Here is a 13,870-nt window from a genome sequence, read left to right as displayed (position 1 = left end):
AGCCGTTGCATTTTTTTTTTCTCCAAAGGCCCCTCAAAACAGGATTTGATGGATTTGAGAGCGTCTGCTTGCTATCCAGCACTTGAAGTGCTAGCCAGCGGAACAGGCTATATTCAGGAGTATTGTATTGGTCATTAGTGTTTTCTCTATGATAGCCCATTTACCATATAGTGTTAAAAGTTGATAGACTTTCAGGGCACATCGTTATTTATTGTTGAAATAGTATACCTCAAGGAATTGACTTCTACGCTGCAAATGTTTGTAAGGTCTAGGTGCCAACATGGGCAGTTAACTGCAGGACAGGGCCTCTGAAATGCCTGGTTGATCCACCCTGTACATGGCAAACCATCCTGGGAGTCAGGAGCCACGTGAAGGGTTATGTTGCTCATGAATGTGGCTGTCTAGTTTTAGTTTGAGGCTGTGTAGCTGAGTCCTTAGAAATACCAGACGTGAGGATGGTACTGAATGATGAGCATTTACAAGATCCTTGATTGAAGGAGAGATTCTGAGTGTGGGGGACAGAGCTTCCATGGCTTAAAAATGATGGCTGAGGACAGGTCTCTGCAAAGGTCTTGTGCAAAACCCGTGGTGAGATTGCTGGTGGTAACTGAGGGGAGATTTTCCTACAGATTCTGTTTTGAAAGATCTTTATGACAGGCTTATTTCTGTGCAGGCTTCCCCTTCTTTTTCATACACGCATCAAACTGCAGCAATGATAGGTCATTTTGAAGATACCGAAAGGTATCTGGGAGACCACTGTCTTAAGTAGGTCAGTGGCCCTCCTCAGATAATCTCAGGGTAAACAGCAGGAGAACTGGTTTTTAAAATTAGCATTTTTATATTGACTTACCTCAAAAGGCAATTTAATTCCTTTTGCTGTATGGAATACTTTTAGCAGCCTCAAAAAAGGAAGCATGGGGAAACTCTAACTGGAGTTTGTTGCTGCTGACAGAAATCCCCACGTGGGTTGCTGTGAAGGTAGCTAAGAGGCCTGTTTGACATTTGAGTGCTATTATGGGTAACCACCACTCATCAGTATAGCCAGAATTTCCATGCTGTCTGGAAAAAGCAATTGCTTTTTCTGCTAACTTCAGCAACTTGCTTTTGTGCAGCCTTGAGGATCCTTGAGGATTTGCAGTGGATAATTTGACACTTCTGTTTATTCATTGTTTTGTGTAAGATTTTGATATGGACATCAAGTGATGTGTATGAGATGGTTACTCGGAGTACCCTTAGGAGCTCTTGAATTTCTAATTATCCATGTCCTATGTTAGGAAAAAAAACCACAACCACAGAATACTCTTGAAATAGTGACTGGATCTTCTTGTGTATGGTGGGTGTGTTGAAGGCAGTACACAAAACTATTTTACCACTTACAAGGCTAATAAACAGTTGCTACATGTTACAGACTTGCAGATGTAAGGTGTGAGAAACATAGGCTTAGCATGATCCTCCAACCCTTCAGTAAGGAGTTTTGAAGGGTGGACTGAATATCTTGAAGTACTGTCCCTTAGTAAGTCGGTTTTGTAAGTAAATGCGGAGAACTTTTGTGGGTGTGATGAGGATCATTAAGGGCGTTCTCAGAACATTAGATGAGACAGTCTGCGTTCACTATCATTTTATCACCCAATTTATATTGTGGTCTGTTTCATGAAAAGTTACTCTACTAATGTAGAAATATGGCAGACTAAATTCACTTTACGCTTCTTCCCTTTGGTTTGGTAACCGCTAATCAGTAATCCATCTGTTAACAATCATGTTGAGTAGTGCAGTTTTTGATTCAAAGACTGGCTTAGCTTAGTCAACATTTGTTTCAACATCATCTGTTTCACAGCACGTCTTAGCTTGCTGCATACTTCATTGCAAGATTAGTGCCTTTCATTCCTGAAAATAGTTTTAAAACTGCCTATTGCTTTTCCTGTTTGAGCTTAAAACAACTCCTGATCATACTCAGTTAACAAGCTGTTCATGACTCTTCTTTGAAGGGATTATAATTTTCCTTAAACAGTAATTGTCATACAAGATATGTCATGTAACAAATACAAATGGAATAATTTTGCCAAGTCATTCTGTTTCTGCAGTAGAGATGATGCTATAGAATGTGCTCTTGTTCACCTACCAAGTGACCAAAGGCAAACACGCATGGACAGACATGGGGAGAGTTGTTGTTGCTCAACAAATGACGGATAGTACTGCTGCTGTTTTAGAGAATGACAAATTCTTCTAAATAGGCTCTGATGCTTTTGTATTGCGAACAGCATCAATAATACTGCTACAGTTTAACTGGATTGTAGAGCTGAGTTAGCAATAAGGTGCGTTTGTACCTGACAAACTGAGAAAGTGCTCAGGCTCCTGATGGGTTTGAAGCAAGAGTAGAATATCCCAAGGTGCCGAGGTACTCAGGCATAAGTGCCTACTGAAAACCAGTAAGATCTATGCTTTGTCACTGGGAAACTGTGAAAATTGTACACTAAAACTATAGAATATCAGAATCTGTGGTGTAGTCCTCAGTGAGTCCAGATAAGGGCATAACCCTAAAGTAAATGCAACCAAATTTCTTAATCTCTCAATTACTATCAAAAGCATGGCAGACTGGATCCATCAAGCACATTTATTTTAATCACAGAACAATCACAGATTTATTCTAGCACACATTTATTTTAATCACAGAACAATCACAGATTTATTCTAGCACACAGACTTTTTTTGCATATTGTAGAAGGTGATCACTTTTCAGATAAGATCAAGCAGGAGCTGGTGTTAAATATTTCCCTTAATACTGAACCATTCACATGCATAAATCTTTATATGGCTGAGGCCTTAGGCCCTGATCTTGCAGGCTGTTCTGTGGGGAATTAATTGCGGTATCAAAGCTCTAGATAACAGAGGAGGGATGGGAGAAGATAGAAAACAGCAGGCAAAATATAGAGAAAATAAGCATGTTTGCAGTTGTATTCTAAAACTCTGAAACAAATGTGATGGTTTTTTCCCCTGCTATAATTTAAAGCTCATTATTTTCTAGCCTTTTTACACATATGTATGTGTGTGGCACAAAGCTTTTTATTTTTGTTTGTAATAACATAGGATTCTTCTCACTTTGATTTCAAGTTACAGTCGTTAATATTTTGGGTTATTACCTGACACTGGTCTCTCTAAATTTTTTATTTCATTCTGTTAGCTGCATCGGCTCTATCCATGTGTTATGCATGCTTCCAGATATTTAGGAAAGTACTTAAATACTGGCTTTCTTATTTAAAATATGTGTTTCCTCTTTTCTTTTGGAATTTGATTTCTGATATTGAAATCTTTGCATTCTATTTTCATGCAAATTAAGCTTGATATCTTTACTTACAACATTTTCTCAACTCTTTCCTTATGAGCTACCCTAACCTATCATCCTAGTTTAACTATTAAACTTCTTAATGTCTTTCTAGCTTATTTTTCCTTTTGGATAATCTATTTCTCAAGATAGCAATCCAACCCATTTCAAGACATTTGCCTTGTCCTCTGCTTAGTGTTTTCTGAAGATCTTTTACTTGCTACAGTACCTGCCAAGGGGTTTGGGGAAGCGTGGAGACAATGATACAAATCTGTTCATTACTGTGTTGTAGTCAGCCCCACATCTGGCTGTGAGATGCTATTTTGAGGAGAGATACCTCTGGTGTACTTTGTTTATTCTAGCTGAAGAACTGAGGCTGAGAAGCGTACAATATGGTGATAATTGAATAGGATACATAAGAAAAGTGTCAGTTTTTCTTAGGTCTTCTCTTTGTTTAACAAGTAGAGAAAAAGACCAGAGACAAAGGACTGGGGGATTAGTAGTACTTCTTTCTGGATCTAAACCAGAACAGACATGGGCTATGCTATCCATCTTTACATGGCTATCTATCTCACGCAATCCAGCCTTCTTTCCTGCGCTGTCCTACTTGCTAAGCTTTAACGTCCATCCCACCAACACCCCAGAAAAAGCAGTGTGAGTTAACTCGGGGCAGAGCTGCTGGTGCCTTGCCCTGTCAGTATGAACGCACTGGCCAGCTAGCGTGCTTTCACAGGTATGTGTGCACCATGTCTCACCATGATTAGGGCACTAGCCTGTACGGTGCCAAAAGAGCTGCAGTCCTGCAGTGGTTGCTACTGTGGTCCTGTTTGCCTCTGCTGTTTTCAGCAGCAGGCTAATTTTAAGGGGAAAATAACAATACTTTTATGGAAAATATGATAAAACATTTAAAAATTATGGCAAATAACTACATGTTTGAGATTTTTTTCCTGCCTTTTTTAAAAATAGCTGCTCTGGTTATATGTAGACAGTGAAAATAGTTTTAAGACAAATTGGCACGCTGTAGGAGCAATACAGATAAATTCACAGGAAGAGAGAGTTTTAAAATGATTCTTCAGATATGATTTGAATGGCAATAGTATGAGCAAGCTGCAGTCTAGGATTTTGCCTTAGGCTTTTTCATACATGTGTAGGCATGCAGCTCGCTAGTATCTCTTTATGGGAGTGCCTCCTTCCGGGATATCCTGGAATTCCTGAAGATCCCTGTCTGATACCTGTGGCTAGTGACTGCAGTAACATCTTTATCTGTCCCTGACAGCTGGGAGGTTTGATTTCAGTCTCAGTCACTGTTTGATCACCTTAGCTGATATGATTCTTGTAGATTTAAGATGCAAGAACTGAGTCTGTAGATAAATAAAATGACACTGCATTTTTCATCCTTTTTTTTTTTATAGCTATTTCAGTAACTCCTCAAGGCTCCACTGTGCTGGGCTTTTATGAAAGAGGAATTCCTCAGAGAGTGTATGGGCCATAGACAGACAGGCTTTACAAACCAGAGGTTACAGAGGTTCACCTCTGCGAGAAACACAAAGGACAGGAGAAAATTACTACTCCTCTCTTTACAAAGAGAGCAGGGAGAAGAAGTGGTAAGCCAGATCTGGTTCTTCAGCTTGGTTCTCTGGTGTCTCTCTCTCGCCTTTCATCCCAGAACAGCTTTTTTTCACAGCTTGTCCTGCTGTGCACAGTGCCTACCTGCCTACCTCTGTCCTGTCCCACGCAAGTGGCTGCCCAGCTGGAGTTACAGGACAGCCACTTGACAGCATCACAGACTGAGGGAATTTTGATTTTAAAACCTTCAAGTTTTGAACTTCAAATCCTGTAAATTAATTTAAGAAATCGTCTCCAAAGCCATATCAGGTATTACAGAGAGAGAAGGCAGAGAGCACTGCTGCCTGTAGGAAGATTTGGTTGCATTTAGTGCCTTGGCAATCTCTAGCACAGTCATCTTACCTTCGTTCCTGGAGGCAGAAAGGAGTGAGGAAATCTGAAGCAGGCTAGCAAAAAAACATGCGATTGTTTCACGCCATTAAATTTTTGCTTTATTTTTCCTTCTTAATATTTCAGTTTTCAGCCAAAAGAACACAGCAGCCAATTGAAAGTTAGCATTTCAGAGCGTGCTGTCTGTATTAGGACACTCTTTAAGATATAAAGGACACAGCTCTGAAATCCCGAGAGTCCCCTTGCCTACGCTGCTGTGAGCACAGCATGTTCTCAGTGCTATGCAAAATTGCCCAGAGGTTGTGGAGCTAGAAGTCATAGAAATTGTATATCCTAGCATGAAGTTTGAAGTCACGCCTGCTACAACGTGGTTAGAGGTGACTGAGCATAACTCCAAGTTTATTCGTGAAAGTAGGCATGCAAAGGTGAAAACTACAAAAATTCACTTTTAAAAGAACAATAGCCCATATCCTCCTCCTGTTTAAATTCAGAGGACGCTGCTTTTTACTTCAGTTTAGAGCAGAACTGAACCCAGCCTATTTTGCTGTGACCTCTGCTTTGCAGCATACGCATAGCACGGCATTTCCCAGAAGCTTCTTTGTGACTTCCGATAAAATGCTGAAGTATTCTGTAGCTTGCAGCAGAGACGTGGAGTCTTGCCAGCAGGAATCTGCAGCTAAGAGTCACTTAGCTTCACTCTTTGGGTTCCTAACAGTTCTGTGTTCAGGGAGAGAATCATCAATGAGGGAGGCTGCAGTATTTATTTTCCTTGTTTTCTTCTATTTTGCAACCGTTACTCTTCAGGTAGTTGCTGTAATTTCCATTTCAGAAGGGTTTGGTATGAGTACTGAGGTGCTTTTTCTGGCTGATGCAGCAAAACATGTAATTGCTATTAAACCTTTGTACAATGATCTCTACATAAAGAAACACTGACAAGACAGTTTTAAATTTTGCACAGCAAATTAATTCCTTCGTTTTGCTCAGAAGGTGCCTTAGGTTTCTCATAGGAACATCGGATTGTCATTGGTCTTTTCTATCTCTTTTTCTTTTCAGTTGTTCCTTTTTCTTTGCAGATCTGGGATTATTTTGCGATGTTTTGGTAAAATCATAGAATCATAGAATCGTTAAGGTTGGAAAAGACCCTTAAGATCATTGAGTCCAACCGTTAACCCAGCACTGCCAAGTCCACCACTAAACCATGTCCTCGAGCACCACGTCCTGCAGTAATGAGTACTCTCAAGCTGGTAGAGTTGCTTTGAATTTACATCAATATAGTGCAATTGCAACATGTAGTGAAATCAACATTGCACGATTCACAAGGGAATGTAAGGAATGACAGAAATCACGGTGATATGTCTGTGGAGTGATGTTAGCACAAAGCAATACTCCAATGACAGAATGTCTTACTCATAGGAGAAGGTGCTATTGATTTTTTTTTTCCTTTTCTTTTCGCCACCTTGAATTGAACAATGTAATCCAGACTTCCCAGTTGTCCCTGTCAGTGTACATGTGACTCTGGGTAAATTGGATATTTAATGGGACATTGATTTGTCTTATTGGAAACCCAAATGAGCTTAAGAAAGCATTAATTATTCATTAATTATTCATTTAAGCTGGTCTTGTAAGCAAGAGTGGAAGTCTTAACCTAGCTTCTTTTGAAAAGTTCTTCCGTGTATATCTCATGTTATACACCTTTAAATGGCTCACCTTTACATATCTCATATATGTTCATTAATAAAGGAGAAAAAAGTCTTCAGTCAGTGCCCAGCAGCTTTGGAAGTTAAAACTGTTATTAAGCAACCTGAAACTCTGGAAAAGTTTTATTGATCATCTCTTGTAATTACTCTCTGTAAAATTGTAGAGACTGTGACAACTTAGACTTCTACAGGTACTGTAGCTTTCGTAGTTAATCTTGAAAAGTGCTGAAGGAATAAAAATAAGATTAAATATTCAATGAAATCGTTGCACCTGTTTCATCTGTATGCCTGCTTCCAGCCTCCCTTTGTTCAAATGTAGACATTGCGCTAGTTTAACTAGAGCCAGTTTAAAAAACAGTTCACTTAGTAGCCTGGGTACTTGTGATGGAATGACATTTGTTTGGAACTAGATCCATTGTGTTAGTAGGCATCTGCACCTTGATGAGGGGAGCGAGACCAATACATGGTGTTTAATCCTACACCAAAAGATCCATACACCTTGTTATACTGGCTGGGCTAAACTGATGTAAAACCACATCTTGACTTAATCTGACATGATTTGTATGTAGACAAGTTTCAGTTCACATCAGTATACTGGAACTGGTAAATACTTGACTTGTGTTTATATTACACTACCCAAGCAGTCAGTATGCACTTTATGATATGAAGACAATTGTGAGCCCCAGAACTGAACCAAGAAAGTGTTGCTCTGGTAGCATCTCTCCCTCAGAAAGCTGTTAATTTATGCTCTTTTAATTTGGAAGGTAGTCGTGGTGTTAATATATTTGGATTTGAAACTTCATTAAAGGCAACACAGCTCCTCAAGTTAGTGTTTGTCCACTCGTGTACTTTCCAATGAATGCTGCTTCCAGAAATACGGCAGATGTGGCATATGTGACCATCAGGACTGACTGACTGTCTTAGGTGCTTATGTGACTCTTTCCATCCCAGTGCCTGGGAACCTTGTCCTCTGTATTTGTTCTCACAGTAGGGTGAGGCTAACAGTGCTGTTACACCTGGCTTACAGTCAGGGACGCTCAAGACACAGAGAAACTAAAACATTCACATAACCTAATTTTAAGCTGATAGGTTACAGGCTCGGAGACTTAGCTGAACTTCGCTGTCTGACTTTAGTCCTTTGGAGTTAAGGGCATGCCATCCAAAGAGCCCAGATACCTGTTGTGGAGCGGGGTTTGGAACATGGGTTATCCAGATCATAAATTAATGCCCTGTCACTAATGATACTGCCTGGAGTCTGTTATTGCTTTAGTCATGATACAGAGATGCCTTATTGCACCATTGCTGCTGGTGCACGATGCCTGAGAATATATCCTCTAGCATGCAGTTGATGTGGGGAGGGTTGGTGCAGGCAGAGCCTGAAATATTTACTGTGTCAAGATGTGAAATGCCTGTAAGGAGATGAGCCTAGCTCCTGCTCAGGGTTTTCAGACCCAAAGCAGCTCACAATTTACATGTCCGGTAAGCTGGCTGGACTTCAGTCAGAAACACTTAAATAAGCTGCTTGTAAAGGTATTTCTCTTTCTTTAATTCCCTGTTCTGTCCTCACTGGTGACTATAAAGGGTCACCTCTGCCACTGAGAAGCCTTGTGTGTATTGCATATATCCAAAGGAAAAAGCTTGCAAGCAATTCCTTGCAGGAGAGCAAAAGTCAATTACTCAATCTTGACCTACAATGCCAAATTGAGGCCAGTAAGACAAGCACCATAATCAGCTTCACTTAAAAGATCAGTCTGGAATTAACAACTAGCAGTATTTGTATTCATTTAAATGGCTGTAAAGGCAGAAGTAGAAAGAAGTTCCATCATTGGACCAGTCTTGAAAACATTTATTTACTCTCTAGTAAAGAGCAAAAACTTGTCTTTCAGATCAATACCAGAAGCTCTGGATGCTGGCATGCAGAAAATGTTAGGGTGTCCTCCACATGTGAGTTTGAGAGAGCAGAATGTTGCAGGTACAGGTTTCACACTGCAGCATTTAAGTCCTAGGAAGCATTTGCCCAAATCCTTGATGCAGTTCCTCATTTGAGCAACTTTAAACATTCTGTTACCTTTTCTTCAGTTGGCATCAGGCCCATCTCAGGCTGTCTGGATGTAAGAGGGAATTTTCCTCATAATAGTTTAATTTACTAGCACTTGTCTCTATGTTTGTCTCTTCTTTCTTTCTTTCTCATTGCATAAACTGTGTGTTTCCTTGGTTACAAGTTAATAGTTAGTAAACTTGTTTGGAAGAGTAAGAACTTCCACTCCAGAAATAGTATTGCATTGCAGACTGTTAGATGAGGTTCGCTCAAGGCAAGGCATTTACTGGGCTCTTATTTAAAGGGAACTGCTAATTGAAAAACTGGTTGGCGTTGCCAACTGCATTCTGTTCACCAGTATGGACTGAATAACTGCTCATGGGGAATAGTTGAAATGAGGCTACCAGAGGAGGAGGCATTAAAAACTTTGAGCTTGAGTAGAAGAATTCAGCCATTTTCTTTGAAGACTGGGGAGGGAGGCGGGGGAGGAGAACAAAGTAGCAGCTGCCCTGTTAGTTTGGCCGGACTTGGAGCAGAAATTATTGCTTGGAATATTTGTTATCCTCTGTTCTTGATGCTGTTACTCCCCTAATCACATATTAGGCTTTTTTATTATTAGTCTTGTATTTACTCTATATAATGCAGAATGATAACAGCATTCTTCACTAAGGGATTTATAAAGGAGAGTAATATAGCAGGACTTCATGAAGTGATGGGGCTTTTTCCCCTAAAAATTCACTGAGGAAGGGGAGGAAACCGGTCCAGTAAATATGAGCAAGGTGTCTACTGTATTGCTGCATAAGCAGTAACCTGAAAAAAAGCATAATCCTGGCTGGGGAGATGTCAGGAATTGATCAGGAAAGGAAAAGAGAGCTCCAGAAAACACTGAGATAAAGTAATGAAGATGATTCCCAGTGACAGTGAGAGTGATGTAGGTGTATCAGCACTCAGTCTTTTGCAGGCCAGGAAAAGCAGGACAGGAATGGTAGGAAGATGGAGGCGTGGGTAGAGAGGTATGTTTTCTCAGAAATGTTCTGATGAGCATCACTGGTTTGAGAACAATATTACAAGAAGGACAACTTTGTACTGCTAGAATGGGATGTGGGAGGGAGATTTGAAGGAACATAGTTTTGTTTGGGAACATTCTAGGTAATACATTCCGCTTCAAATAGTACAGTTGAGACTCAGTCTTGCTCTAGTTTATGCCTGTGCATTTCTGTTGGGGCTCCAGGCTGCCACAAGACACATCTGAAGAAAAAGTTAAACATTTTTTGTGGAAACCAAATGTAGAGCAATAAAACATTTATTACGACAATGAAATACATAATAAAGCTGACACAAACCTTTCCGGTTACTGTCCAAGCTCTGCTCAGGGCTGTGGAATAGCTGATCAATTACCAGTACCTGGAATTTTGTCTCCCTGGCTATATTGCAGATGATTTGGTCATTTCTGTCTACTCATAATATCTCTGATAGGCATGCAGAGAGTCGTTTCTGCTAGAATTAATGGGAGTAGAAACAGGTAACGTTGGCTTCTTTTCTCTTCAGATGTGCTTTCCCTGTGTTAGGTATGTGGTGTAGCAAAATGGAGGTGTTTGTTACTTGTATTTAATATAGTCATTTGCATGCAAAGTCAGACTACCTGGTTCATCTGGTTTCTCACAACATGATTTGGAATTGCTTTCCTTTCATTCTTTTTGCTGCTTGGCTTGTATTCTTTCTTGGATTAAAATAGCCCAGTTCTTGTTGCCTTGTGCGCTCATCGAATGGTTTACACACACTAATGTTCTTGGAAAGAAAAGCTTAGGCAGTCTGAAACACTTTGTGGCACTGAAACTGCGGAGGGAATTTTTCCTTGTCTTTCCATGGCAGCCTCAGTGGAAAGAGGTAGTAGTTGATGTGAATGGCTTTAAACTACTGGTTTATGAAAAGTCTATATTTAAAAAAAACGTTAGTGACATTTTAGATGAGTGTAAAATGTGAACAGATACTTTTGTATCATGATGCAAAGTGTCTGAGAACACAGATTTATGTACAGGAGAAAATACTCTTTTTGTCTGGGTTTAAATCATATTTTTGTGCTTTACAGTGGCCCATCCTCAGGAGCCTCACCACCCCTCTGAAAAGCCGGTCATCCACTGCCATAAATGTGGGGAGCCATGTAAAGGTGAAGTACTCCGTGTTCAGGCCAGACACTTTCACATCAAGTGCTTCACCTGCAAAGGTAAGACCTTGATATTCATCTATTAGAAACGAGTCAATTTGCGCAAATGTACCTTGAACCAGCGATGAGAGCTCACGCTTCCTGCCATCGGCCAGTTACAGGATATTCGCATTGCTCTGTCTCTGAAGGATTTGTGGGAGGGGAGGGTAAAGAATGGGGGCTGAAATGGCTGAATTGCACATGTACAAGCAGCAAGGTAATCGGCACCACACAGAACAAATTCAATATGCAAATATCTACAATTTAATTGAAAAGAAAGATTTTATGAGACATTTTATTGGGGGAGGAAGAATAAATTTGCCACCACTAGAAGACTTGAAATAGCACATTCTCCTCTGAATACTTATGTGTTCATTCTTTTTCTTTTCTACTGTTCACTGGATGCAAGTTACACAATAGATAATTATACCTTCAGGAGATGAAAAAACATCTTGGTTGTCTCCAATATTATTTTCAATTTTCTTTGCTTCGTACAGTTTTATGTAGACAGTATCACATATTTCCCAAATAGTTAATTAAGCCGCGATTAGACTCTGGCTGCTTTGGTGAATTTCTTTTCTGTTTATTTGGGAAACAGTGGAACTACACTAAACATCCAAGATGAAGTGCTTTATGGAGAGTCACAAAACATAGGAAGAGAAAGTATAGCCCTAGCAGCCACTTAGAAATCCGGTGTAAATAGTTGAGTTGGTTTCAAATGTTGTGTTGTATGTATTTCCTGTTATTGCCATATATGGCAATATATGTTTAGATTGTATAGTGTGATATGGTGAAAAGGGATATGGCATAAGAATACTTCAGAAAATTCTTTTAGTAGTTTTTGTTCTAAGTGCTTTTTCAAGGATTTGGATAAATCTGGATTTTTTTTAAACTGTTAATAGTAGCTGCTGCATTTCATTAGAAAATTAAGCTCCTTTTAACTGAATTGCTGGCTGAAAGTAAGTACCTGCACTCAAAAAAAACCCACCAAAAGAACCCCCTGATAGCTACTGACATCCAAGAGAAACAGGGAGGGTGGTCACTGAGGGGCACGTGCTGGGACACGGGGGAGCCTCAGCCACAAATTTTGGGAGAGGTGCCTTCAGAGAGGGAGCAGGGCAGAGCATGGTTACAAAAGGGAAAGGAGCAGGAGGCAAGGGATATCTCTAGCAGCCATGCTGGCACCATGACCCTCGGAAAAAGCTGAGCTGGAGCTTTTAAGATGAGCGGGTGAAAAAAATTTTCTTTGCTCACTTTCCTTGTGGCTGGATTTTGCCTGAGTTCAAGAAATAGCAATATGCATACCTACACACACACCATATATGTGTGCATATCTATACATACTTGTGTGTATAAGTATATACATAAATGCAGACACACTTGCTGGGGGCCTCCCTTTTGCTGGGCCTTCAGTCTGTGGGGCTGGGCCTCCTGCTCCCTATCGGCCTCCCTGACTCCCCAGGTCTCCGCCTCCATGGGACCTTATCCTCGGAGCCTCCCACTGCTTCAGGCCTCCTGTGTGAGCCTCCCTCCCTTTCCGGCTCCCCCTCACTTCGTCTCCCATGGGTCTGGGCCTCCCCCACCATGGGCTGGGCCTCCCACTTTTATGGAGGCCCTCTCTTTTTTGGAGCCTCATTTGCCTGGGGGCTCCACTTGTGAGCATCCCGCTTGCTGTGGGCTTCACTGGCTCTCTTGTTCTCAGCCTCTGAGGGCTTTGAGTTTCTGAGCCTGCCAATTTTGGGGGGGACTTCCAACAATTTTGGGCCACCCCAACTCTCTACAAGCCTCCGCTATGTGAGCCTCCCACCTTTTTATTGGCTTCCCGTGCTTTCAGACCTCCTGCTCCTTTTGGGTTCTGCCTTCCCCCTGCTGCCCTCCCCGCACACCCTCGTCGGTCCTCCACTGTCCGAGTCCCTCCCCTCTCATGGGGCCTCCCCCTCTGTGGGCCGCCATTTTCTGTGCCTCTCCCTTCCTTTTGGCCTGGGCCTCGTAGTCTCCGTGACCACAACAAGGACTCGCTGTGGATTTTCACAAAAAAGAGGTTTAATGAGGCATTAAATAATTCTAAAACTACTCTTTGTGAAATCTTCACCTTTGAAGATGGGCGTTCTGAAACAGGAGGCAGTCCTGACTCCTTCACAGGGTTTCTGTTTAATTGGCAACAATACAGAGTTGGCTGAAGTAAGTAATTCTCTCATTGCAATGTGTAGGATGAAAAGTGAGAATATGGAGAAATATGTAGGCCCATGTGAAACAAGGGAAAGGTTGCTCCTATACTACCAGCATCTGCCACATTCAGTCCTAGCATAGCATAGGATAGATACAATGAAATGGTGTCAGGCTTGACGTGAACGTGTTGGAGCTGGTGGTGAGCATGGAGAAAGGTGCTGGAGTAAATCGGAGTGACTGAGTAACTAAAACAGAGTAGCAGAATCCTATACTACGGAGTTTTTCGCTTCCTTTAAACCTAAGTTATCTTTTCTGAAAGTCCGTATCTACCACGTATACTGCAGATCCAGACTCTGAAAAGTGCCTCAAGCCCAGTCCCTGAGTTTCAGTTATATTTTTCATGTTTCAGATGTGGGTGGAATAGTATAGTAGTGTGAATTGCTGTAACTCTGTCCTTCTGCTTCCTAAATAGATGGGATATAGCAGAA

At 41.1% G+C, this 13,870-nt stretch overlaps 1 protein-coding gene across 4 annotated transcripts in view; it reads left to right on the top strand.

Annotated features, from left to right (window-relative positions):
* Window positions 1-13,870, top strand: part of ABLIM1 (actin binding LIM protein 1) — a 213,305-nt gene that overhangs the window by 86,486 nt on the left and 112,949 nt on the right. For all 4 annotated transcript variants that reach the window (XM_087766571.1, XM_087766570.1, XM_087766568.1 and 1 more), the window contains exon 2: window positions 11,100-11,234. In XM_087766571.1, the coding sequence (XP_087622697.1) occupies window positions 11,100-11,234 (135 nt within the window). The remainder of the gene's footprint in view (window positions 1-11,099; window positions 11,235-13,870) is intronic.

This window comes from Nipponia nippon, unplaced genomic scaffold, assembly GCF_047370975.1.
Source record: "Nipponia nippon isolate SJK-2023a ecotype South Korea unplaced genomic scaffold, ASM4737097v1 scaffold_3, whole genome shotgun sequence".
Classification (NCBI taxonomy): Eukaryota; Metazoa; Chordata; class Aves; order Pelecaniformes; family Threskiornithidae; genus Nipponia; species Nipponia nippon.
The sequence above is the reverse complement of the archived record's forward strand: the minus strand, read 5'-3'. Positions and strand labels throughout refer to the sequence as shown.